Here is a 27,565-nt window from a genome sequence, read left to right on the forward strand (position 1 = left end):
TGTAGCAGCAAGCACCCCAAGCGTCCTCAGGGTTTGCAGCTACCACAGGTTCTTGGATCTGCTTTGTTAAAGGAAAGCAACTCAAAATGGGTTAACAAGCTTACTTTAATCAGTCAGACATATATCGTTTACCTTGTTCAGGAGAAAAGGTCAGCACCCTGAACCTCAAAGTATACAGGCATAATTATCAAGACAGAAACATCAAGTAGACAGATTTCCAAACTGTCCAACCATTACATCCATACCCAGTCAACATCTGGGTTTCCACATTCTGGGTTTTTCAAAGCCGGGGGACTCTCAACAACGGCTTCCCAGAATTCAGATCAAATCACAGAACATTTCTCAAAGTGAGTCCCAAAACAAAGCTACACTTCAGGGCTTATATAGCCTTCTCCTGGCTCAGAGAATGTAACAACCTTATTGACTCACTGGCCAATCAAGAAGTATCTACTGAAAAACAAGCCTCCCTCCCCAGGCTTCTGGTGCACTTTAGCCTAGGGGCAGGGAAGATCTTTAAATCTGCATTTCCATTACAGCAACTAAAACAAAGTCTAAAATGAGTACAGAAATGAAAAATAAGTAACAAAATATGAGAACAGAACTTCAAGTAAAATCAGCATTGTCAATCTATTAACAAGCATTTATTAAGCACCTCCTGTGTGCCAAGTTCTAATAAAGTTTGAGTAAAGGGATAAAAAAATACCTTCCAATGTTCTAAAGAAGCCTGTGATGGCCACTGTAGTTTGATGCTTTGTTGGAAATAGAAAATTTCCAATTCCATGGTTTTACACATTTACTTGAATCTTGCTATTTCTGAACTTTGTTCTAAATATAAAACACCTCCAGTATAGCTGAATAGTAGAGTAGATTACTTGACTGACACAAAGTGGCTTTGTTTCTAGAACATATGCGGTCAAAATTCACAATAATATTGTGGTTATTATTATAAATTCAGTGCCTCAATGTAACATGCAAGTTTAAATGTTCATTTAATGTTAAACAAGTTTATAACATACTGGGAGATTACAAATGGGATTTAGGAATTGTTTTACTATTAATTCTCTATCATATCTTTCCATTCTTTTTTTCTTTCACTAAAGATTTTCCTATCAATGATTAGTTTTTCATTTATTGGTTTTAATGTTCTTTTTAGTGTGCCTTTGATTTCACTAATTCCCATTTTATCTTTGATGGGTAAGACACATTGTCTAAAGTCATAATTAGTGTTCCAAAAAATCACCTTCAGAAATACAAGAGGGGGAGGAGACATTATTAGACAGTGGTGAGATTTACTGGACTAAAAACTCAGAATGAGGCAGCACTATAAGGTGGTAGCCAAAAAAAAAAAAAAAGCTAATGTGAACTCCATTGATATTGAGAAGCATAGCTTCCAGCAACAATTAAGTGAAAGGAGTCTTATGCTCTGCCATGATTTAATATCGTCTTTGTATTGTGTTCAGTTCTGGGCACCGTCTTTTAGCATAGACATTGATAAACTACAAAATGTCCAGAAAAATGTAACCAGGTTGATGAAGGGCCTGAAAATCATTTCATGTAAGGGTTGATTAAAGGAACTGAGGATGTTTAGCCTATAGAAGAGATTATTAAGGTAGAGGTAGGATAGCTGTCTCCAAGCACTTGAAGGCTATCATGAAGAAATGGGATTTAGATGTATTATTTGCCCCCAGTTGGCAAAAATTTGCAAAAAGGCTAATTCAGGCTTGACATCAGGAAAAAAAAAAATTTCTAACAATTAGAGTTATTCAAAAGTGTAATGAATTGCCTCAGGAAGTTCCTCCTAATTAAAGGTCTTTTGAGAGAGAAGGAGATTACATGTTGGGTATTTTATAGTGGGAGTCCCTTGCTGATTTGGATAAGACTACTACACAGTCTATGACATTCTTTCCAACTCTACCATTCTATGATTCTATGGTAATTTTGAAACTTTACCCAAAGAAAAAAAAAAGCAGTTAAGTCCATAGACTTCAATTTACCCAGTTTTCAGGAAATGAAAATGATCAACCTAATGCATTCAAGTTTCAAAACTCCTTACATAGAGTGATGAAAACAAGAGGAGACAGTGGTTTTGAGCCACTAATACAATGCATTGGCATTTGAAGAAAGATCATATTAAATTAGGAAATAGCTGTTGCTATTGGGTTGGTAGAAATATTTGGTACAAATATAAATGCAAACAGGACTTGCCATGATTTATCAAATTCAGTCATAACTCTGTCCCCATACAAGTCCATTATCTCATTTATCAATATTGTTTTGTATCCACAGAGTACATTTTTCAGCCTGGAGATGAGGAATGGCTACCTGAATGTGTTTTATGACTTTGGGTTCAGCAATGGTCCTGTGCATCTAGAAGATTCCCAGAAGAAAGCACCAATTAATGATGCAAAATACCATGAGGTACTAATCATTGAGACCATAGCACTACATTTTGCTTCATTGCTTGAGACATCTGTCTCCATAAGCAGCTTGTCCTACTAATGAAATGGGATGGACTACTCTATTAAGGCACAAAGTAAAACATTCACCATTTATCCAATGCCAGTATATTAGTTCCTAAATGAGGGTTGATAGGTTTCATAAAAGAGGGATTATTGGCATGTTTGGAAATGGGCTTGTGTCAGCTCTAAATACAGTTCATAAAAACATGAATCAATCAATCAAACAATAATCAATTAAACTGTTTGAAAGTATAAATTATTTCATTTTTTTGTCTTTATATCTCCAGCACCTAGCATAATGGTTAGCATAGAGTAGGTGCTTAATAAATGCATGTTGATTGATTGATTGAAATTTTGATGAATCATACTTATAGAATTCCTCTTAAAATCTTTGATCTAAGGGGTGGCCAGGTGGCTCAGCGAGTAAGAGCACCGGCTCCAGTGTCGGGATGACCTGGAGATCGAATCCCGGGCTCAGATACTCAGCACCACACGCAGAAATAACTGCCGTGTAACCTTGAGCAAGTTACTTAACCCCGATTGCTTTAGAAAAAAAAAGTCTTTTATTTAGGAATTGAAAGAAATAACAATGATGTTGATGAGGATGATGGAGATAACTAATATTTGTACAGCACTTTGAGGTCTGAAGCAGCTAGGTAACATAGAGCACTAGATTTGGTATCAGAAAAACCTGAATTCAATTCTGGCCTCAGAAATTACTAGCTGTCTGACCTCATTGAATCTCTATTTGCCTCAGTTTTCTCATCTATAAAATGGGGTTAATAATAGCACCTACTTCCCAAGGTTGTTGTGAGGATTAAATGAACAAATACGTGTAAAGCAGTTTGCAAGCCTTAAAACATTATATAAATGCTGTTGTTCTTAGTCATGCCTGATTCTTCGTGACCCCATTTGGAATTTTCTAGGCAAAGACACTGGAGTGGTTTGACATTTCCTTCTCCAGCTCATTTTACAGATGGGTAAACTGAGACAAAGAGGGTCGTGTGATTTGCCCAGGGTCACTTAGTAAGTGTCTGAGCCTAGATTTGAACTCAGGAAGACAAGTCTTCCTGATTCAAGGCCCAGTACTCTGTCTGCTGTACCACCTAACGGGTAAATGCTAGCTAATAGTAGCACAGAATACTTCTTCGTATATATATATGTACATACATGTGTATATCATATCTACCAGTTATTAAGATCAGCTCTGTCTTCACTGTAAGCTGTCTTTGTTTTAATGGAGCCCCTGAAAGGTGTGTCATGAGGGTTTTCAAGTTCAGTCAGCTTTGGGAAAAGCTTGCAGTTAGGGAATGTCACTCTTTTTAATTTCCAGAGTTCTGTTTTTAATAAAAGAGGAAAGCATTAGCAACTTTGCTGGCTTAGGAAATAATTACAAAGTCAGAAGTGATCATTACCATACAACCAAGATGCAAACAACTTACAGCTGTCATCTAGGGCCCAGAGGGGAGAATAGTTTTGCACCACCTCACCAACCATCTTCAGTCTGCATGAAGACCTTATTATCCCCACTTTCCAATGAACAAACTTAAGACTCAGAAGGAGCATAGAGAGGGGCAGCTAGGTGGTGCAATGAATAGAGCACTGGCCCTGGAGTCAGGAGGACCTGAGTTCAAATCCAGCCTCAGACACTTAACACTTACTAGCTGTGTGACCTTGCGCAAGTCACTTAACCCTAATTGCCTTACCTAGCATCCTCCAAAAAGACCAAAAACAAAAAAAAGGAGCATAGAGGAGATGGCATGTCCTGTAGTAGAACTGCCTTATATGCACCTGTATCAGCTTCTTTCTTCCCATGACACCTTTCCCACTCTGATACCCAGCACACACGAGCACACACACACACAGAGTCTTCCAAACTGGCCCAGGTTCCACACTAACAATGACATCATGATAAACAGCCTCTACCATCATTGACACATGGATTACCCATCCACAGCTGACTAAAATTCAGTCATTCAACAAGCATTTATTAAGTGCTTACTATGTTGTTGTACAACAGTGTCTGACTTTGTGAATTTATTTGGGGTTTTCTTGACAAAGATACAGGAGTAGTTTGCCATTTCCTTCTTCAGCTCATTTTACAGATGAGGAAACTGAGGCAAACAGTTACGTGACTTAGGGTCACACAGCTAATAAGTATGTGAGGCCAGATATAAGATGAATCTTCCTGACTCCAGGCCTGGTACTCTATCCACTGTGCCACCCAGGGCCAAGTACTACAGTCAAGTGTTTGAGCTACAAAGAAAGGCAAAAACAGGTACCTGACCTCAAGGAGCTTACATTGAAATGGAGAAGGCAACCCATGAATAACTAGGTTTACTGAAGATGTCTACCTTGGGGCGGCTAAGTGGCACAGTGAATAGAGCACCAGCCCTGGAGTCAGGAGGACCTGAGTTCAAATTTGGCTTCAGACACTTAACACAAAAATATAGCCCTGTGACCTTGGACAAGTCACTTAACCCCTATTGCCCTACGTTCCCCCCCTCTAAAAAAAAAAGAAAGGAAAAAAAAAGATACCTACCTAGTAGATGGAAGGTAATCTGAAAGGAGAAAGTATTTGCAGTGGAGGGGAGGGGATTTCCCTGCTTTTTGTACAAGTACTTAACACAAACTATATCATTTCTGATCTACGGATTTCCTAAATTGGCCATTATTTGACCATATATTGCTATTTCTTTCAGATTTCAATCATTTACCACAATGATAAAAAGATGATTTTGGTAGTTGATAGACGGCATGTGAAAAGCATGGATAATGAAAAAATGAAAATACCTTTTACAGATATATACATTGGAGGAGCTCCTCCAGAAGTCTTACAATCTGGGTGAGTTTTGTGGTTAAATCAGTATTTATTTACATAGTGGGTAAAATACAAGATGATTAATATGCAGTGTAGATCTCCTATCACCTGGGCTATTGCTGCAGTCTCCTCCTTGGTCTCCCTGTATTCTCACGTCTCCTATAGATACCAGTCTCCTATAGGTACCAGCGTGATTTTTCTAAAGTTCAGATCTAACTGTGTCACTCTGCTACTCAATAAAGTTCAGTGGCCCCCTGTTGTCTGTAAGATCAAATATAAGCTTTGTTTAACTTTTAAAGTCTTTCACAACCTGGCCTGAGTCTAGTTTTGTGATTTGTTGTTGTCCTTCGTTCTTGAAGAGGATCAAAATGACATCAGTATATGGGAGTCAAGGTACAATGTGTCCAACTGTGGCTGATCTGACCAATAAGAGTTTGGGAGACTCTACCGCAGGTCAGGCCCATGTGAACCTTTGGAGTGGAGATGTCTCTAAATTAGCTCATCTCATGCTTCTTTTGAGCTATTGCAATTCTGCTTTGTTCATAGAACACAGTGCTTTCTTTGATGCAGGCACACCATGCTGGGTGGCCCTGTGCCAGTGTCTCCCATTTTATGCAATTGATTCCAAAGTTCTTCAGAGATACCTTGAGAGCATCTTTGTGTTGCTTCTTCTGACCTCCATTTGAGCAATTGCCTTATGTGTGTTCTCTGTAAAATAGCCTTTTAGACAAACATATTATTAAACATTACTCCCCTTCCTTTACTATAAAATCCAACTGGTCTTGTTGGTATTCCTTGTACTCAGGACTCTTCTCATCTCTGTGCCTTTACAGGGGCTATCTTCCATGCCTAGATTGTACTTACTACTCAGCTCTGGCTTTCTTTAAGATTCAGCTTAAGTACCACCTTCTACATAAACTCTTTCCTTCCCCCACCCCCAACTTTTACTGCCCTAACTCCCCAAATTACCTTGTATATATTTAGTTATGTGCATGTTGTCACTCCCGAAAGAAAAGAAATTCCTTGAGAGTGGAGACTGTTTCATGTTTCTTTATATCACCTGCACTCACATCGTACCTCCTGGTACACAAGTGCTTAAATGTTTGTTGACATAGATCAATATGGCACTGCAGTCTAGGACACCTGCCCTGCCATTATTTCAAACATAATGAAGTACTCAAAAAGAACCATGGAAAGCAGCTTACCATGTTTTCTAAGTAGCAAAAATCACAGGAAAAAACAGGGTTGCCTGTTAGTTTCTAAAGCCTGGTACTAATGGACCTTCTTTAATTAGTAATCTATGGGGTTCTTTAATAATGTTATTGCTATAATAATGCCAACAAATAACCAAATCATAGGGTTGTAAGAGAAATTATTATTAAATAAGAAATTATTGTGGAAATCCCTGACTTTTCCCAAAAACTCATTCTACTAGATAATCTTATGTTTATGGAACTTTTACCCCACCCAACCAGAAAACCTTTCAAAGAATTTAATCTAAGGAGAATTCTGGTCCACTCTGGTACCACTTTGGGCAGGGGGAGTAGATCCTTTGTCTAGATTGCCTGAGGCTAGAGGTGGTCTGGGAGTGAGTGATCAAAGTCACTGTCCCTCAGTCCCTCATTAGAATAGGTCCACCTCTTATTATAAAATTCATTCTTCTCATTAATTGTTAACCAATCAGAGTTGATTGCCACCCTCAGGAACACTCCCACTTCCAAGGGCATATAAGTGTTGAGTGGGTTCTGTGAAGGGTCTTTGACATTTGAGAATTCCAATGATCCTTTTTATTAATTACCTACTAGAATGACCCATAAAATTACCCAGAAGCTATGTCTCTCAAACTTTTTATACATCACAGTTGAAAGAGACCCCAGGAGTTATCTAGTACAACCTACATTTAAGCAGAAATCCCTTCTACAATATCATTAACAAGTGACCTCAAAGCTGCCATTTGAAACCTCCAGCCATGGAAAATCCACCACCTCCTGAGATGCCCATTTCCAGGAGAGAACTCAAATTGTTAGAAAGTTTTTCCTTACATAGAATTAAAATCTTCCTCTCTGTAACTTGTCTCCTTTGCTCCAGTTCTGCCCCCCCCCCAGTTCCCAAGCTAAGTCTAATTCTGTCTTCTTTCTCACAGCTTTTCTAATAATTTACTCTCCAAGCTAAAACATCCCTAATTTCTTCAACTAATCTTTACATAACATGGCCAATAGTCTTCACACCTTTGGAATATTTCAGGTCTGGTCTTATCAGGGAAAATTATAGCAAAGCTATCACTTATTTCATCTTAACTCTATCCCTCTTTTTTTTTTTTTTTTGCTTTTGGAGAGGCAATTGGGATTAAGTGACTTGCCCAAAGTCACACTGCTAGTAAGTGTTAAGTATCTGAGGCCATATTTGAACTGAGGTCCTCCTGACTCCAGGGACAGTGCTCTATTCACTACACCACCTAGTTGCCCCTCTCTATCCCTCTTTTAAGAAAGCCTAATATTGCTTTTTTAGTTGTCAGTTCACACAATTGCATCACATTAATCTTTAGAGAAGCACTGGGAAATAAAACTGATAGGGTAGGTTGGGATGATTTAAAAATTTTCACTATAAGGTACTGGGAGAATGGTGATGTCACTGGAAAGAACAGAGTCAAAGTGAAGAATTGTTCTATGGAAGAAAAGTAATGAGTTCAACTTTAGCTATATTGGGTTTGTAAAGTAACAGTATTGTATAACTTCACATTAATTTAAAATTCTAAACTATATTTCAAGTTCTCTATTTATATTTCTGTTCAAACCCAATATTGGTGTAGATTATCAAATGTCACATAAATATTAAAGATACCCCAAATTCTTTCTACATTTTAGAATAATTTTATAAATACATTCATTTTACTGAGAGACAGATAAGAATTATGTCATTTAAAAAACAACTGACCTTTTCAATGGTATATCTATGGTCTAAATGTTTTATGTGATGATAAAATTAGAATAACAATTTAAACTGATTTTCTTTTTTGCAGTAACATAAAAGTACACCTTCCATTAGATGTCAACTTCAGGGGCTGCATGAAGGGTTTCCAGTTCCAAAAGAAGGATTTCAATTTATTGGAGCAGCCAGAAACTTTAGGAGTTGGTTATGGTTGCCCAGAAGACTCACTTGTAAGTTTCAATCAGTATTCTAGAAGAAGCTTGATTTATATGACAAGTTAATTTATATTAAGTCCTCAATCTATCTCCTCTGAAATAGTATACAGATTCTGGGTTCCCTGCTACTAATAAAAGTTGATTTTCCTAGCTAGAAATAGAATTATAGAGCCAGAAAAAACCTTGGAAATCATTTGTTCTTCCTCCTTCCCTTTTCAAAAGAAGGAGCTAAAGTATAAGAGGTTAACTGAAATATTTACTTTAGGGAACCTATTCTTCCTCCTTATCTTTTTTTTTTTTTTTAAGCAATGGGGTTAAGTAACTTGCTCAAGGTTACACGGCCAGTTATTTCTGGGTGTGGTGCTAAGTATCTGAGCCCAGATTTGAACCCCAGGTCATCCCAACACTGGAGCCGGTGCTCTTACTTGCTGAGCCACCTAGCTGCCCCTAAGCAATTGAGGTTAAGTGACTTGCTCAAGGTTACACAGCCAGGTGTTTCTGGGTGGGTGCTAAGTGTCTGAGCCTAGATTCGATCCACAAGTCATCCCGACAGTGGAGCCGGTGCTCTTACTCGCTGTGCTACCTGGCCTCCCCCTTCCTCCTTATCTTATACTTTTGTAAGCATAGCATCTAATCTTACCCATTTGTAAGCCCTATTCCTTCCACTCAATCTGAAGCAGCTGATTTGTATCTCTAGAATGAACTCGTAAGTAGGGCCGACATACTGTGGCAAAGTGCATACCTATAAACATACTTATTCAATCAGACTAGCATGTTACTTAGGACAGTTACCCTCACAAAATCTAACACAACACCTCACACATAGCAGATATGCAACATTTAAGTTGTTGAATGAATATATTTATGATTTGACATGGCTTATTTTGAATATGATAAAATCCAGTTGAATTGGTGAGATCTACATAGCTGCAAATATTCCAGAAAACAACTGATAAAGCTCAGAATCTGGTGTATATGATGTCTTACAGTGTATTATCTTCAAAACCTGTCACATCTCTGTTTTAGAATGCTGCCAGGCAACAAGAAGGATTAGAAAGAAACCAACACTTCAAAATACTTTTAATCCTTGACGTGATTATAAAGTTCTAGTTTAAAAATTCGCAGAGCAAAAATGTACTCTGGGAGTTCTTTTTGTCATATTCCAGTCATTTTCAGCAGTCAGTCTGACTATCCGTATTTGTTCTGAGGTTTTTTGTTTTGTTTTTTCTAGTGGGAGAAGGGAGAGAAAATAAACGTTCATTAATTGTAAAAAAAGAAAAAATATGTAATCTGAATCTAAGCCACTTGACGTACTGACACTAGAAGAGTCCTTTTTCTTCCAAGAAAGAGAAAATCTCTGCAACATTAGCTGTCCAAATAGAGTAAGAAGGGTTACACAGGCTTCTCCAAAAGGGGGGGCTCACCTCACATTAACAGTTAAGTCTTCCAACCAAATCAATAGGCCCATGTACTAGAAGGCTTAAGAACTGAGACCTGACCATCAATCAACAATGTCAGTTCCACACATTCCTTGAGTGATTACCTTGTATATAGCATGATATACAATTATCCCATCTACATCCTCACTTTCCCCATTGCGGTTTTGATATATCATGGATTGGCATAAGAAATTAAATGGAAATTTGGGGGCAGCTTTATAGAAGCCACAGATGACATACAAAGCCCAACAGACAGCACAGAAAAAGTTTAGAAATTCAGAAATACATAAAATGTATGTGTGTGTGTGTGTGTATATATATATATATATATATATATATATGTATGTTTTTTAAAGCAATTGGGGTTAAATAACTTGCTCAAGGTTACAGGGCCAGTTATTTCTGGGTGCGGTGCTAAATATCTGAGCCCAGATTCAATCCCAGGTCATCCCGACACTGGAGCCGGTGCTCTTACTTGCTGAGCCACCTGGCTGCCCCTAAGAAATTGGGGTTAAGTAACTTGCTCAAGGTTACATGGCCAAGTGTTTCTGGGTGGGTGCTAAGTGTCTGAACCCAGATTCGATCCCCAAGTCATCCCGAAACTGGAGCTGGTGCTCTTACTCGCTGTGCTACCTGGCCGCCCCCATAAAATATATTATAGTGTTGTATAAAATCAAAATATTTTATCTTTTAATACTATAATAATTCAGACTTCTTCTCTGGTACAAAGGTAGGGCTAAAAAATTTTACACAGATTTTCCAGATTGCAGGGGTACTGTTCCTCTAACCCCAGAGATGTGGAAGGTAATAACTGTAATCTAGTTTGGAGTACTACCAAAGAAATGGGTACAATAGTCCTAGTCCTCAAGGATCTTCTTTGCATACCCCCATACTATCACAATCACTTCTTTCTTTTCCTGTTTATTCAGGTTCTGTATATTTCCTTTGGGTTATGTCTGCTCCAACACAATTAGGAAAAAAACCAAACATCTGTAAAATCAACAAAAAGTCTAGTTCAATTCATCTGAATGTTTAAAATGTTCCTTGAGGGTTTATATTCTATCTAACCCAAACAGTGTATACCTCTCTAGTTTCTCATGTAGGACTAAGTCTAAAGAAATGTCATCTCCCTCATTAGACTGTAGGCTTCTTGACAGGAAAGACTGTTAGATGTTTTCTTTCTATCCCTGGTGCTTAGCACAGTACCCAACACCCAGTTAGTGATTAATAAATGCTTGTTGATTAGTTGATGACTAGTAACAGAGAATTAAGAAAATATGGGTTAAAAGGGGGTAAAAAATAAAGGAGATAAATATTCATTTTTTAAGCTAATCAGTATTGCAAACTGGCCTTTTCAGAATGTTTTGACATGTACACCAAATTCGTATTTCTGGCAGGTCCCTTTCATTTCTATTTATTCCATTTGCTATATAGTATATTTAATGAAAAATTATTATATCCTTCTATAGTCTGTAATCTTTATTTAGCAAGACCTGTCTTCCCATCAAGGTCACATTTCTTCCAGGACCCAGGGAAGCATTTTAATTAAGCAGCTTATGTAGCTATTTTTGCTCAAAGGCTTTTTTGACAGATTATGAATATGTCTAAATGTCATTGTAAACTGACTAGGGAAAACGGGAATTTTTTTCACATGAAAATTATAGTCTTTAAAACCTAAAAAAGTAGCATTGGTTTTAGCATTTTCTAATTGTTTTAAAACTACAGCATGCCCTATGTGTATTCTTTAATTGGCACGCAGATATCCCGCAGAGCATATTTCAATGGACAAGGTTTCATTGCTTCAAGCCAGAAAATATCTTTCTTCGATGCCTTTGAAGGAGGTTTTAATTTCCGGACACTGCAGCCCAATGGACTACTACTCTATTATGCTGCAGGGGTGAGTATTTGCTTTTACAGGACACTGGGGGAAACGCCTCATCCTAATTGTCACATTGATTCCAAAACAAAAATAACAATTTCAATCTAGTAGTAAATTCAGATTAACTTTAAATCTAAGACATTAATGTTTAAACAAGTGTATCTGCTGCCTCGTTTCAGAAAGTATGTGCAAAACATACAAAATGTGAATTGAATACATCAATTTCACAATACATATTAAGAGCAAGAGGACGTATGCTCATAAGAAATCGAAAGGAATGCATATATGTTCCCTGGCCTGCTCTAGAACACTGGAGATCAGCTTAAGGAAATATTTTATTTCTGCAAGAGAATAGTACAACAGCTGCAGGTGGTTGAGGTCCCCTTGATCAGTGGGGTTTCTCCGCTAAGATTCATTAATTGAGGCTTCAGTGTATACGATGAACAGTGAGGAGGTAGGGCTGATTCAGTTCTTACATACATTTTCTATACATGCAGCATCCCCAGTGAGTTCAATATAAAATATATCATATCTGTGGACAAGAGAAATTTGACAAGAAGCACTTAGTGTAAGTTCTGCTGTTGAGATAAGGTCTTTTCATACCATAATTGGTAGAATCTTCTTTGTTCCAGAAAGCAGCTTCCACCGAAGACTCAGTAGGAGTGATATGACTAAGGAGTAAGGAAAGAGCAAGCTGAGTCTTATCTCTTTGATTCATTGTTTCCTTTCTTCTGCTTTTTTTTCATGCTGTTCCTAAAGGATAAACTTTTAAGGAAAGCCAAAAAGAAAATGTCTGTGAGAGCAGAACTACCTTATCCTGTTAATGTTAGAGTGCAGCACCCTCGCTATAGGCTAACCAAGTCACATAAGAAGATTACTACTTGTATTTATTATATCTTAGTGGATATGATTTGACCTGGAGCATATTCAGATCTGTGTGATAATAAACTGTTGGCATAGTGCCTATAAACACCTCCTGTGGGAATTCCAGAGGCAGCATGGCTTATTGGATGAAGAAGCAAGCCTCAGAGTCAGGAAGACCTGAATTCGAGTTCTCCCCTCTAAGACATATTGTCTGTGGGACTTCAGAGTGACTCTCTAAGGCTACAAAGGGCACTGGACACAGAGTCAGAAAGACATGACTTCAAATTCTACTTCATACACTTGCTTAGTGGACAAGTCACAACTTCTCTGAAAAGTTCATTCCATAATGTACATATCAACAAGAAAAATCATAATTCACATGTATATGACTCTTTAAGTTTCACAAAGTACTTCCTTCATGACAATGGGGTAGATAGTGTGACTATTATCCCTATCTTACAGGTGAGAAAAGTCAAATGTAGAGTAGCTAACTGCCTTGCTCATGGTCATAAAACTGGAGTCAGTCAGTACTAAAACCAGTCTTCCAACCCCAGTTCCAATGTTCTTTCCACTGAACAGCCCTGCCTCTCAAATTTTGTACATAAAGAATTGGTAAAATATAAAAATAAAATTTATTCTGCATAACCAAAGCCTTCAAAGCATTGGGTTAACCTATATGTTGTATAGCAGCTCCCAATAATGAAATACAGCATTTCATCCTAAAATTATTACCGTTGTAAGTACCACGAAAAAAAAAGAGGAACAAAGCTCTGGAATAAATGAATGTTGAGGATTTAGGGACTTCTTAGGCACAGGGAAAATTCTCATGTGTCCAGAGACATGGCTCAGATCTCTATGCCTGACTTTGGGGCTAAGACCAAGAATACCCAAGTCAACCTGCTAAACGAAGTGTGGAATTAGCAATTCAGGTTACTTTTACTAAGCTGAAATCAAAGACTTAGAGATCATGGATATGGAAGAAAGGTAACAGTGACATGGGGAATCTGAATTAGATCACTAAAGTGAAGTCATGAACACATCATCAGGAGGAAAGGGGTATGAATTACAGTACAAAATCACAGACTAGAACATGTTAAGGCCAGATACAAAGAACTGCTACAAAGAGGAAAGAATCTAGAAGCCTTAATTGTACCCAATTGTACCTGACAGTATTATCTGCAACATGTATTGACTCACAGATCAATGTCTATTCAAATACTCCCTTGTGACCAAGGAGGCTTGATTCTATGGTTTTGGGTGAAATATAAGTGAAGGGTTGACAATAGGGAGAAGACCCAGAGTTAGGCAAGTTTTGCAAAGAAAAAGAGAACTGCTTAGTGGTGACTAAAATCGCTGATATGACATGGAGCTGGTCATCAACTTAACTCCTTCCTCACCAAAAATTTCCAATTGGCAGAATTGTTTTTCCCTCATGGAAATCCAGTTTTGACTCCAATTTTGTCATGGAAATCAGCAGAAAATTAAGACATCCTTTAACTTTGCAATGTTTTCTTGTGATCTATCTGTTCTAGTAAGTAACAGTTTGAAAAAAATTACACAAAATTATACAATTATATTTTATTGTATATATTATATATAATATGTATTTATATTATACAAATACAAAAAAATTATACAACTTATAAATCTTTTCCATAACTGGACTCCCTGCTTAGACTCCTCTGCTTGTTTTTCAGTCGGATATATTTTCCATTTCCATGGATAAGGGAACAGTGATATTGAATGTAAAGGGGATAAAAGTTCAATCAACAGATAAACAGTATGATGATGGTCAGTCGCATTTCATCATTGCCTCCATATCACCGACAAGGTAAAATATTTTATTGGTTTTTAAAATTATTCTGCAATATTTTCTCTTTGCTCTTGAAATATTAGTTACAAACCACAAGCAAACCTATCGCACATAGATGGCTTGTTCTCCTACTATCTAATGTAAAGAATACACCTCTGATCTTCATATGTTCAGAGAAATAAAAGCCAACTTGACTTCTTTTTAAAGGGATGACTTAATTTTGGAGTTCTGTTAATACATATTTAAATTAAATTACTAACATTCAAGAATATCATAATATATCAGAAATATCAGAATATGGTGGAACCTTGAAACATAGACAAGTTCCTCCTAATCTTCTAAGGTTCTAGAGGAGAGCCAGAATTATTTGCTTTTTAACCCTCTGAGCACCTTTGAACATGGAAGGTAGACATTGCATAAATATGCACTAGGTGAATAAACAAAACATTCAGAGTATACATTTAATTATCAAGTAATTCATAACTGGTTTATTGTAAAATCTTTAATTGTTGATCTTCAAGCTAGGAACATCTGAATTTGTCATTTGAAAGAATAAAGAAAGTCTCTAGATGGAAAAATGGAAACTATAGTGACTAGAAACCAGTTATAGAAATAACTGCTTTTCTCCTGGGTCTACTCCAGCTCTCTACTCCTCCAAAAAGAGGAATTTTCCTGTACTCCCATAATCAAAATCCACCCAAAAGGTTTTATTTACATGAACAACTAAAGAACAGTAAATGGTCTCCTCACCAGTATTAGTCAGAAGTTGGCCAAAAAGTGATGAGAGGGTTCTGCTTGTCTCACAAATCCCAAAGGAGCATAACGGACATTGTCAGATTACCTAAAATCTTGATCTTTATTGGCTTACTTTATATTTCAGCCTTAACTTGGGGCAAGAAGAAGAAGGGATTGATTCTTTGAATAATGTAGAGCAAATGATTGATGATCTAACTCAATAGGATAACTAAACTAGATATAAAAGCCTAGAGATGATAATATACATCAGATATCCCACTCTAACCTGCCAAGTGGTTCCTCTTCTCATTACCTGTAGTTGTAGTTAGTATTGTATTACCCTGTTCTGAATCAGACATTTCTTATTGGTATTAAATATAATTAGAGATAGAATGACATAGTAGATTGAGGACTAGTGTTGGGACTCAGGAAGAGAGGTTCAAATTCCCCTTTCAAGACATATGCTGTCTTGTGATCCTAGACAAGTCAAAATCTTGGGGATAACTAATTGGTGCAGTAGATAGAATTCTGGGTCTGGATTTGGAAAGACCTGAGTTCAAATCCTGCCTCAGACATTTACTAGCTGTGTATTCTGACTGCCTCAGTCTCCTCATCTATAAAATGAGAACAATAATACCTACCTACCTCCCCTTGATGGTGTGAAGAGAAAATGAGATAATATTTGTAAATTGCTTTGCAAAACTTAAAGCACTATATAAATGCTAGTTTATATTGTTATTATTATTATATTATCATAACTATACTCTTAGTACCTCCAGGCACCTCTCTAAGACTCTAACTTATAAAACAGTTGCAGATCTGCCTTGATAGAGAGAGATTCTTCATTGGACGTTCCCTACAGCAGTGAGATCACAGATCAGGTCCAAAAAATAAGTAGTAGTTCCTCATGTTGACTTGTGGTTACACATAACCATATGGTTGCATGTACTATGGTAATATGAGCCATGGTTCATGGTTACAAAGAAAATAATTGACCCTCACAGCAAAACTAGTGTAATTATTATAACTCCCACTTTATCTATGATGAAACTTGGACTCAGAGGGGTAAAGTGACTTTGACTTGTCTAGGGTCACCCAGATAGCAAATGACAGATGCAACATGCCCAGATCTAGGTCTGACTCCAAATTCAGTGACTATCCACCGAACTGTTCCCATTGAATAATCCATGGAACAATTGGTGAAGAAGCTTTTCTCTTTGCAGATATGAACTCATAGTGGATAAAGACAAATTGGGTAAAAATAACCCAAGCAAAGGAAAACCAGAGCAGACTCCAGCCAGAGAGAGCAAGTTCTACTTTGGTGGCTCACCAATCAGTCCCCAGTATGCTAATTTCACGGGATGCATAAGCAACGCCTATTTCACCAGGTGGGTTTTATTTCTATCACAAGTTACCCCATGAACCTGAGAAAGAAGGTACCAAATTGTTGAATACTGTTTGTTTGTTTTTTCCAGCAGCAGATACAATACTAATATTGCAGAGTGGATTTTTAATTTGGGTAGGGTTTGTAAAGCATTATGAAAAAGGTTCCTTCTGATCCTAAAATTATATGATTGATCTTCTCAAAGAGGAGGCAAAAACAGAAAACTTTTTTTTTTAAAGCAATTGGGGTTAAGTAACTTGCTCAAGGTTACACGGCCAGGTGTTTCTAGGTGGGTGCTAAGTGTCTGAGCCTGGGATTCGATCCCTAGGTCATCCCAACACTGGAGCTGGTGCTCTTACTCGCTGTGCTACCTGGCCGCCCCAAAAACAGAAAACTTTTAAAACTCTGCAATACAATGGAGCAGTGATACAATACAAGGGGAAATGCCCTAAATGATAACTTTCTTAAAAATAAATTTGAAATTAAATTCCAAAGCTTTAAATAAAGTTGTTCAAAAGAAGAGATAGGAGATGACACTCTTACACCTTTGCAGAGGTTGGGGGAGGGCCCCCACAGGTGTGGGACTGTATATATTTTCATACTTTTTTTTGATATATTGATAGATTTTGCTAATTTTTTACCCTTTCTTTTTCTTTAAAAATATTATTTGTTATATAGAATGGGTCTTTGAGAGGTGGATATTAAAAAAATTTTGTCCATACAAAAGATATACATAAAAATGTTATGTTAAAATTTTTCAATTAATATAAAATAAAAATAAAGCCATTCAGGTAGTTCTTTAAAGTGATGTTAATTAAGTCAAGAATTAAGATGGGAGGAGTTGAATGTAGTTTGAGTTACATATAAGAAGTTCTACTCACATAAAAGAAATACTGAAGGAGACAGCAGCTGTCACTTCTCAGAAGTTCTAAAGCACATCACTGACACATAAAAATACTTGTTGACTAATTCATGGTTTAAGGTGTCTTGATTAAGATTACAATGAAGCAAGGGGACCTTTCTAGATATGTTGAGCTATCCATCAAAAAGCATGTATTAAGAACTTAGTATGTGCCAGGTTACTGAGATTATATGAAGAATAAAAAAACTAAACATAAGTCATGTTTTACCAATAAACTTTGTGTTAGTGGTTTAATTTCTCAGTTTTGAACAGCCCTTAAGGAAACATTTTTTTAAACCCACAACATAGGTTGGACAGGGATGTAGAGGTTGAAGATTTCCAACGGTACTCTGAGAAAGTCCACACCTCCCTTTATGAGTGCCCCATTGAATCAGCACCAGTTTCTCTCCTCCACAAAAAGGGAAAAAATTCCTCAAAGCCCAAAGTAGATAAGAACAAAAAGGTAAGTTGTATTGAACAACTTTTTTAAATTCTCTCACCATATATTTAATATAATATTAGGAGAGATCAGTGTTTAGTGGAACTTTTTTATTCTGCTATTATATCTCTATAAAATGACATATCTTGATTTCAGATAGTGTGATTTACTGGCATCATAATATCAATTCAGTTGCATAAAAGATGCTACAAGGATGTTGTTGTTTTGTGTGTGTGTGTGTGTGTGTTCTTCATGTTACACCCTCTGGTATCTTCCATTATACTTATTTAAAAAATCTTTCTATGTGTCACTTTCTCTACCTAAAATTAATTACTAAAATACAAACTATAAACTACTATAGTGTAAACCAAGCTTTCCTTTCCAAAGTTAATGGGGGTCTAATATTTAAGCCCCTTGAAACTTGAGCATTGTGTGTTTTCATTTTTAAAAAATCTCTGCACACAGCAATAGCAATATTTTATGGTGATCAACTGTGAATAACTTACCTTTCTCAGCAATATAATGATCCAAGACAAATTCCAAAGGACTTATAATGAAAAATCCTTTCCATCTCCAGAAAAAGAACTGATGGAGTCTGAATGCAGATTGAAGCATACTATTTTTCACTTTCTTTCCTTATTTCATTTTTTGGAGGCAGGGAGTTGAGTTTTCTTCCACAAAATGACTAATATGGAAATATGTTTTACATGATTGCACATATGCAACCTATATCAGATTATTTACTGTCTCAAGGAGGAGAGAGAGTGAGGAAAGTATAGAATTTGAAACTCAAAACTTAAAAAAAAGAATGTTAAAATTTGTTTTGCATTTAATTATGGGGAAAATATTATTTGAAAAAAAATCTCTGACTCAAAATATTACCATACCCAAAAAGATATACTATGAAGTAGTCAAATCATGGAGGAACATCAGATTGTGTGAGATTTTCTTTTACTTATTTTCTGAAATTCAATTCAAATTAAAATATCAGCCTATGAGCGTACTTAATGCCTAAATTTTGAATTCAATAAAAAAAAAGAAAATGGTGAGCTTAATTAAAATAGACAATCTTTAAAAATCTTATCATATTATAAATCCTTAAACATGTAGAGTTATTTTTAATAAGTGTGTTCTTTATGATATTTTATTTCAAATTCTAATTTACATGCTATTTACATTAAAATGAAGAGTTTATTAGTTCATTACTTCTTGGCATGTTGTTATGCCAAGGTCTCTGTTTTTATTTCTTCTTTTGACATGTATGCTTGATTTCAGAGACAATGAGGTCACAGATTTTAGAGCTGAAAGAGATCTTAGAGGTCACTGAGCCAAGACCCCTCATTTTTACAGATGAAGAAACTGAGTTCTAAAGAGGTTGAGTGACTTATCCAAGGGTACACAAATAGTAAGTGGCATAGTGAGGATTTAAATCAGACACTCTTCATTCCAAATCTAGTACATTTTTGGTTACTGGAACCTTGGTTGGGGAAGGGGTAGGGCAACAACACTATCGAGGACCTACAATGATCCTATAAATGACCATGTCAGACCAGAAAACCAAAGTGAGGAAGTGAAAAGAACATGGGTGCTGGAGTCTGAGACTCTGGGCTCAGATCCTGTGCAACCTTGAACAAGGTCTTTAACCTTCCTAGTCTTCTGTTTCTTCATCTATAAAATAATGGGGCTGGACAGACTATGAGATAATGGAAAAGTTTTCATTTCATTCTATAAACCATCAGTGACACTTGTTTTTGTTAACATTAATTTTTATGATGGAATATTATTCTGCTATAAGAAATTATGAGATGGTTGATCTTAGAAAAACTTGGAAAGACTTATATGAAATAAAAAAGAGCAAGATGAGCAGAACCAAGAGAACACTGTACAAAATAGCAGCAATATTGTTCTAAGGACAACATTATGAGTATTATAAATAGTCAAATCAACTACAAAGGACCTATGAAGAAAAATACTATCCACATCCAAAGAAAGAACTAATGAATAAAACTATGTATATTATGGTTTTACATATACATATATATACACACATACATATATACACACGTATGCATGTGTAGATGAATACATATGTCTATACATATGTATATGTATGAACACATACATATTTGTGTCTGATGGTAGTCTGGTCTAGGGCAGGGCAGAGAGGGAGGGAGAAAAAAAAGTACACAACAGGAAACAAAAGAAAATTAGAAGGAAGCACAGAAAAAGGGCTCATTTTGAAAATTGAAAGTTATGTGTAGTATTTATCACATAGTTTTTCCAAAAAAAGGAAAGAGTATGAAATGGAAATTCATGGTTTTATATTGAATATTTTTTAATGTTGTGCTATGTACATGGAAATGTTCTTTTTCTTCTTTGTTTTTTAATCTAAATTCAAAATGAATAAAAATTTTTACAAATACTAATTTTAATGAATTTCACCTACTACTATTTTAGTACCATATTTTTATATGATTTTTTTGTTTACTTTTTTGTACAGAATGAGAAAAATAAAGATTCACCTCGGAATCCAATTGGCCTGAAATCCCTAAAGCAGAATGTTTCCCGGGACTCTCACTGTCAGCTTTCCAGCAGTCCAAAAGCAATCTCCCATGCCTATCAGTATGGAGGAACAGCTAACAGCCGCCAGGAGTTTGAGCATTTAAAAGGAAATTTTGCTGAAAAGTAAAGTAAAACCCAATCCTTCTAATAATTATAGCTTGCTCATATATAGTATGGTACTTTTAGTATTGCAAAACGCATTTCATACATTATTTCTTCCAAGTATGCTATTATTATTCCCAGTTTAGAGATACAGAACTTGGGACTTAGAGAGATGAATGTTAGGGATGATCATAGCTAACGTTCTATAAAATTTATGGACTGCTAGGTGTCACAGTGAATAGAGTGTTAGACCTGGAATCAGGAAGGCTCATCTTCCTGAGTTTAAATCTGGTCTCAGATACTTCTTAGCTTTTTGACCCTGGGCAAGTCACTGAACCCTGTTTGCCTCAGTTTCCTCACCTGTAAAATGAACTGGAGAAAGAAATGGTAAACTCTAGGATTTTTGCCAAGAAACCCCAAATGGAGCCATGAAGAGCCAAAATAACTGAATGTTGATAGAGGGGGTTTCCTTAGCTAAAAGTTCCCTAAGCCAATGAAATCACAGGTCCTGTCCATGGGTCATACATATAGCTGTACATATACGTATATATGATATAGCTATAGCTACAAATATAGATAAATATATACATATACATCATATGCTTTCATTTTTACTCAGAAAAGAAAAATGAATATAGGCTATCAATTAACACAAATCCATGAACACATCTGAAATATTCTGAAAAAATCTTATTCTTGTCAAAATCCTTTGATCTCCATAAACCACTTTGTGTTTCCCCTTAAGTGTGAGATTCCTTATCACATAGATTTGAACCAGACTGCCAAATATATTTTCCAAAGAACTGAATTGCCTAAATTTGATACCTGAAAAACTATTTTCTTAAATTGAGAAATGCTACCTTTTAACTTAAGAAAGGTAAGACTATAAGGAAGTATATTCATCTCTCAGTGCTACTTGACAAATGTGCATTAATTCTACTGAGACAGACAATTTTTAATATCCCCACTTGGCATTTAGGTAGTGTTTTTCTATTCTAAGCATTTTGTCAATTACTCAAAATAAGTGTCTAGTTTTGGGGGAGGCCAGAGATTACAGTAAATTCCATTTTTCATATAGTTGGGTTGTTTGTTTGTTTTTTTCATTTCCCAGGTCTCAGTTTTCCATTCGTTTGAAAACTCGCTCCTCCCATGGAATGATCTTCTATATCTCTGATCAAGAAGAAAATGACTTCATGACTCTTTTTGTGGCACATGGCCGGCTAGTCTTTATGTTTAATGTTGGCCATAGGAAACTGAAGCTTAGGAGTCAGGAGAAGTATAATGATGGATTGTGGCATGATGTAAGTTGAAAAAGGAAAGTTAATTCATCATCAGACATCTTGAACCAAATGCATAGGCATTAATGACTTGGTATGAGTATAACTGGAAATCCCTGTTCTAGTTTTTTTAAAACATCCCTATAAATACATCTTTTAAAATATAACAATACTGAGGCATCTGAAAAAAAGACAGAGATCTATCCTTTGACTCATAAATTGAAGTCAAAGGAAATTAAAACTTAAAATTCCTGATTGCCATTTATCTTAAGTTATTCAAATCTTTAAGACTGTTTTTGCCCAAAGGATTTATTAAGCACCTACTGTTTCTAAAGTCACAATAGAGGATAGATACAAGAAAAATTCAAAATAGAATTATAGTTATTTTGTACATTCACAACAGTATTACTTAAGGACAAAACTAAGTTGTACAGACGGTAGTTCTATCTGAGTTTAGGAAAAGCAAAGATGAGTGTAAGTGGGAATAACTGGGCAGGGCTTTTATATAAACTATATTTGGAAACAAGTAGCCTTTAGTAGAAATGATACTATAATACCAAATCAGTCTACCCTGATGTCAGGTAATAGGAGTATCAATTCCACAAATACATGAAGAGAGAAGAGAAGAAAATGAATAGTATACCACTTCTAAGATCATAAAACATATTGAAAAGCTGGAAGAATGACTTAGATATATAGCCTTAGGGACAGCTCGCTTTCAAATATGTATCTTTCTCTATGTGTTTATATATACTCAGAGATGCACATGGTATATACATATGTGCACACATATGCATATGTAGATTTATATGTTTATGTATATATACATGTATAATGTAAATATATGTATGTATATAAAATTCAATTTAACAAGTATTTATAGAACCATTATATGGCATCAAAGAATGATAGCATACCCTGTGGGGAGCTCCCTCACACCAGAGATAACCAATCAATCAATCAGCAAGCATTTATTAAGTATCTACTACATAGCACTCACTATGGTAAGTGCAAGGGATAAAAAAAGACAAAAATAAAGCATTTCCCACTCTCAAAGAGCTTATATTCTGTCAGTGGAGATAACACCTACAAAGATGAGTCTATACAAAAAATGAATACAAGGTAATTTAGAAAGGGAGACATCAATGCAATTTGAGTGAGGTTCAAGAACTGGGGAGAACCCACAAGACAAAACGTAGCACAAGATAACTGTGAGCTAATAGAGGGAAAGCAAAGGAAGACATCTTTATTCAAGGGAAATAGGATATGTAAAGCAGAGATGGAAACAAGTAGAAGAGGGTGCTAAAATCTGGTGGGTATTTATAGGATTCTTATCTGGGTTCAAGCAGAGATAGACATTGAAAGGAACCATTGCCAATTCAAAGGCCATGTATGAGGAACAGTAAGAAGGTCAGTTGACTGGATCCCAGAATGCAGGAAGAGGAGTAGGGTATAATGAAGCTGGAAAGGTAGGCTGGGACCAGAAAGTATCAGTCTTTAAAAGCCATATAAGGAAACCAAGGATTTGAGAGATTGTGACCTCACATTACACAGTAAAACAGTGATCAATCTGAAACTGGAATTTGAGTGTCCTCAATTTCCAAACTTCTCCTCTTTCCATTATACTATACCATCTCACCTAAGCTTATTTCAGTTGAAGATAACACAGAGAAGGATAGAGATTTAGCATATGAGATTAAATATTAAGAAGTTACTGACCAAGTAAGAAAAATTCATTAATATTCACTTTACTATAGATATATTTGTAAATTTAATTTATATATAAATTAATTTATTCATCTACAAATATGACCATGTAAAATATAGTATGCATATAAAAGACTTCAAATGTAAAATGTTGGAATAGCTATGATTTTATAAAATGGAACCTTTCCATATCACAGTAAATGTTTGTTATTTTAACCATGATGTTCTATTCAGTTGCTTTCTTCACTGTATGCAACCTCAGTCTTTTCCCTGTGTCATTTTTCCTGTGCCTCCATCAAGGTGATATTTATTCGGGAAAAAAGCAGTGGTCGTTTGATAATTGATGGTCTCCGAGTCCTAGAAGAAAGTTTTCCTCCAACTGGCACTGACTGGAAAGTGGAAGGTCCTATTTACTTGGGAGGGGTTGCTCCAGGAAAAGCTGTAAAAAATGTCCAGGTAATTAAACAAGCATTTGTTAATTACTTAATAGGTGTTAAGTAAACCACACACACTTAAAGTCAGAGTCATAGATTTTAGAGCTAGACAAGACTTTATAAATTATTTCATTCTATTCTCCCCTTCCATCACCACTCTCTTCCCCCCCCAAATACACACTCATATAACAGATTAGAGAAACCATTTATGAAATAAAATTATTTGTCATGTCAGAGACAGGAGCTCAGAAATTAATACAATGCTACTTGTTTCTGTCAATCTTGTGGCTAAGGGGGCACAGATGTCTCCATCCATTCTGGTATGAAGGTGAAATGAAGTATGTTTCAGTATCTTAAAGACAGATAAGAAAAGCTAAAACTCATATATAATGCTAAAGAAGTAAATTTTTTCTAAAGGTCATCATTAGCCAGATGTCAATATAGAAGTGATTGCCAGTCCTAGCCATATAGCCAACATGCGCTGAGATCTTTATAAATATAAAGATGAATTATTTTTAAACATAATTTCAGCATCTCTATGAAATATAAAGATAGGGTCTAAGGATCTTTTTTTCTGAGAAAAGATGGAGACCAGATTTGTTGTTTACTTAGCAATAAGAAACTCCAAGTACAGAAATTCCCTCTACCAAAGTAGATCGGTACCTGTTCTGCAATTTATAGTCCCAGAGAACTACCCATGACCCTGAGAGGTTAGGTGATTTGCACTACATTACAAAACCAATAATTTCTAGATTCAGGATTCGGACACAGGTCTTAATAACTCTAAAGCCAGATATCTTTCAATGAAGCCATGGAACCTCTCATAAATCTCATAGAAGGAAATAATGGCAGAAATATGGCAGTGGAAACTCACTTCTGGGGAGAAACTCCATACCCTGTTTAGTAAATACATTCTTGTACTATATATATATACCCACTCAACTCTGAAGTTGGTGGTCTGTTAAAAAAAAATGGTGATTATGGTAACATTTAAATAGTCCTTTTATCTCTACCTTACTAAAATGGTTTCCTGTCATTTATCAATGGAGTGAGGAGAGACAACGGATTTGCCTTAATAGAAATAAAAAACAGATTTAAATCTGAGGTATGACCAAAAAGGCAGTTCACTCCCACACCCTATATTATTATTCACTGTAATAGTAATGAGTAAAATGTAAAGTCAGAGAATTAGAATTATTACGTAAGCCACACTAGGGGGTGCTATTGAAGAGATTCGGGGGAAGATTTCCAAAGAGGTAAATGGAAAATTTACTATGTCTGAGAAATCCAAGTTTCACATCCTACAGCATTGTACTTTCAGCCCCTCAATAAGATAATAATGTGAAAAACAAGTTCTATGTTATTTGATTATCCAGAATGGACCACAACACTATTGTCCTTATTTTCACACAACAGCAAGAGCCGTTTTTAGGCATTGCTAGCAGCATTCAGTTAATCAACAAGCATTTATGAAGTGCCTAATACATACCTGGGATTGTGCTATATGCCAAATCCTAAAACAAAAAGGAAGCAATCCTTGCCCTCAAGGAGCTTATACTCTATTAGGGAGAAACAAGTACACATATAAGTAAATATAAAATATATACTCTTAAGTAATTATTGGGAAGCTATGGAGCAAAATAATAAAGCATAATAGTTAGAATATTTAAATCAAATGTTTGAATATTTAATTCACTTCCTGAATTTGTATGAAAAATTCTTTGGCTTCACTGCCTCAGGTTAACGCTATTAAGTATGAAATTCTGTCTACAATGAATTCAATTTAAGAAAATAACCCGCTATGGACAGGACAAAAATCATCTGCATTAAAAAGGACCAGGCACTTGAACAGTTGAATAAATAAAACATAAATAGATCTTGTTACTTTTCCTTAATGCTTGTAAGTCCTGCATATTTGATCCCCCTTTTAATGTGTCTATGGAGTACATGAGAAAACTGATTTTTTAAATGAAAATTCTATTAATCTCTTCTTTCCTCAGATTAATTCAGTCTATAGTTTCAGTGGTTGTCTTAGCAATCTTCAGCTCAATGGGACCTCAATTACCACTGCTTCTCAAACATTCAGTGTGACTCCTTGTTTTGAAGGACCAATGGAAAGTGGAACATACTTTTCAGCAGAAGGAGGATATGTGATTCTAGGTAACAAATGTGATTCATGAAACATTTCTTCACTGGTAGCAGCTAAATAGAAAGACCCTTGGGCTACCAGATAAGAATTTCAGAAAACCCTCTACAAAACTTCCCAGCTTGACCCTTCTCCATCACTATAACTCTTCTCTTCCTTACTAACTCTATCAAAACCACACCATGCAGATACCAGTCCTGTATCAGCAGAATGAGTAGAGAGGATGAATTTTCCTTAATACAGATGAAAAATAGATTGAAATCTAAGGTATGGCCAAAAAATTAGCTACTCCTAAACCTTGTGTTACTCACTAAAATAGTTATGAGTAAAATCTAATGTCCAAGAATTAGCATTATTAGGTAAGTAGTACTAGGTGGTGCCATTGAAAAAATTCTAGCTCATATTTAGAGCTATATGTGATTATATATTGATAGTATTTCTTTCTACAGATGAGTCTTTCAATATTGGATTGAAGTTTGAGATAGCATTTGAAGTTCGTCCCAGAAGTAGTTCAGGAATCCTGGTGCACGGTCACAGTGTGAATGGAGAGTATCTGAATGTTCACATGAAAAATGGACAGGTAGGAGCCTATTCATGTCTTTCTTCCTTGACCCTGGGATTCTAGATTAGAAGATGACTTCTATTATGGAATAATGCCATAAATCTCCAACTAATGAGACAATGGAGAAGTAATAAAAATTAAATTTCAATGAGCATTTTCATTCCAATGAATCCCTTGGAGTTTCCTTCCCTTAGTATGTTGTTGGCAGTAAAAACTACATGGCTAAGGTATGACCAAAAAGTTAGCTACTCCCAAACTCCGTGTCACTCACTAAAATAGTTATGAGTAAAATCTGAAGTCAAAGAATAGAATCATTAGGTAAGCAACACCAGATGGTGCCATTGAAAAGATTTCAGCAGAAGGAGGATAAGAACACTTTGCCCAAAATAGATGGTTTGGGGGCAGCTAGGTGGCACAGTGAACTGGCCCTGGAGTAAGGGGGACCTGAGTTCAAATTCGACCACAGACACTTAACATTGACTAGTTGTATGACCTTGGACAAGTCACTTAACCCCAATTGCCCTCCAAAAAGCAAAAAAAAAATTTAAAATAGATGGTTTGTTGTAGGGGTAATATTTGGCCAAGTCTAGCTTGTATTACATGGCATCTGAAGTCCCTTCTTACTCTTGAGATTCTATGGTTATACAATAAATGTTGTATTTGATTTTATTACTTAAGAATAGCAAAATGATATGACAATGCTCCCATCCCTGCTCCCCTTACTCCCAAGAAAGTGAGGGATTTTGGCAAAGTAGGAAAAATGAATGTACTTTTTCATAAAACAAACTATGATCCTAAAAGCATGTAATCAGACTTTATACCACCTGCTGCCAGATTTTATCTATACGCCTCTTCTTAATGACTTGTAATCTGAAACTTTTCGATTATAATTTAACAC

At 35.9% G+C, this 27,565-nt stretch overlaps 1 protein-coding gene across 3 annotated transcripts in view; it reads left to right on the top strand.

Annotated features, from left to right (window-relative positions):
* LAMA4 (laminin subunit alpha 4) overlaps window positions 1-27,565 on the top strand; it is a 199,246-nt gene that overhangs the window by 163,643 nt on the left and 8,038 nt on the right. For all 3 annotated transcript variants that reach the window (XM_069077020.1, XM_069077018.1, XM_069077019.1), the window contains 12 exons: window positions 2,287-2,418; window positions 5,162-5,304; window positions 8,300-8,438; window positions 11,622-11,759; window positions 14,303-14,436; window positions 16,377-16,541; window positions 17,748-17,901; window positions 20,378-20,562; window positions 21,653-21,842; window positions 23,826-23,981; window positions 25,960-26,119; window positions 26,555-26,685. In XM_069077020.1, coding sequence (XP_068933121.1) covers window positions 2,287-2,418; window positions 5,162-5,304; window positions 8,300-8,438; window positions 11,622-11,759; window positions 14,303-14,436; window positions 16,377-16,541; window positions 17,748-17,901; window positions 20,378-20,562; window positions 21,653-21,842; window positions 23,826-23,981; window positions 25,960-26,119; window positions 26,555-26,685 — 1,827 coding nt within the window. The remainder of the gene's footprint in view (window positions 1-2,286; window positions 2,419-5,161; window positions 5,305-8,299; window positions 8,439-11,621; window positions 11,760-14,302; window positions 14,437-16,376; window positions 16,542-17,747; window positions 17,902-20,377; window positions 20,563-21,652; window positions 21,843-23,825; window positions 23,982-25,959; window positions 26,120-26,554; window positions 26,686-27,565) is intronic.

This window comes from Petaurus breviceps, unplaced genomic scaffold (genome assembly GCF_028583685.1).
Source record: "Petaurus breviceps papuanus isolate PSGF00001 unplaced genomic scaffold, PetGlider_PUasm1.0 90977, whole genome shotgun sequence".
Taxonomy (NCBI): domain Eukaryota; kingdom Metazoa; phylum Chordata; class Mammalia; order Diprotodontia; family Petauridae; genus Petaurus; species Petaurus breviceps.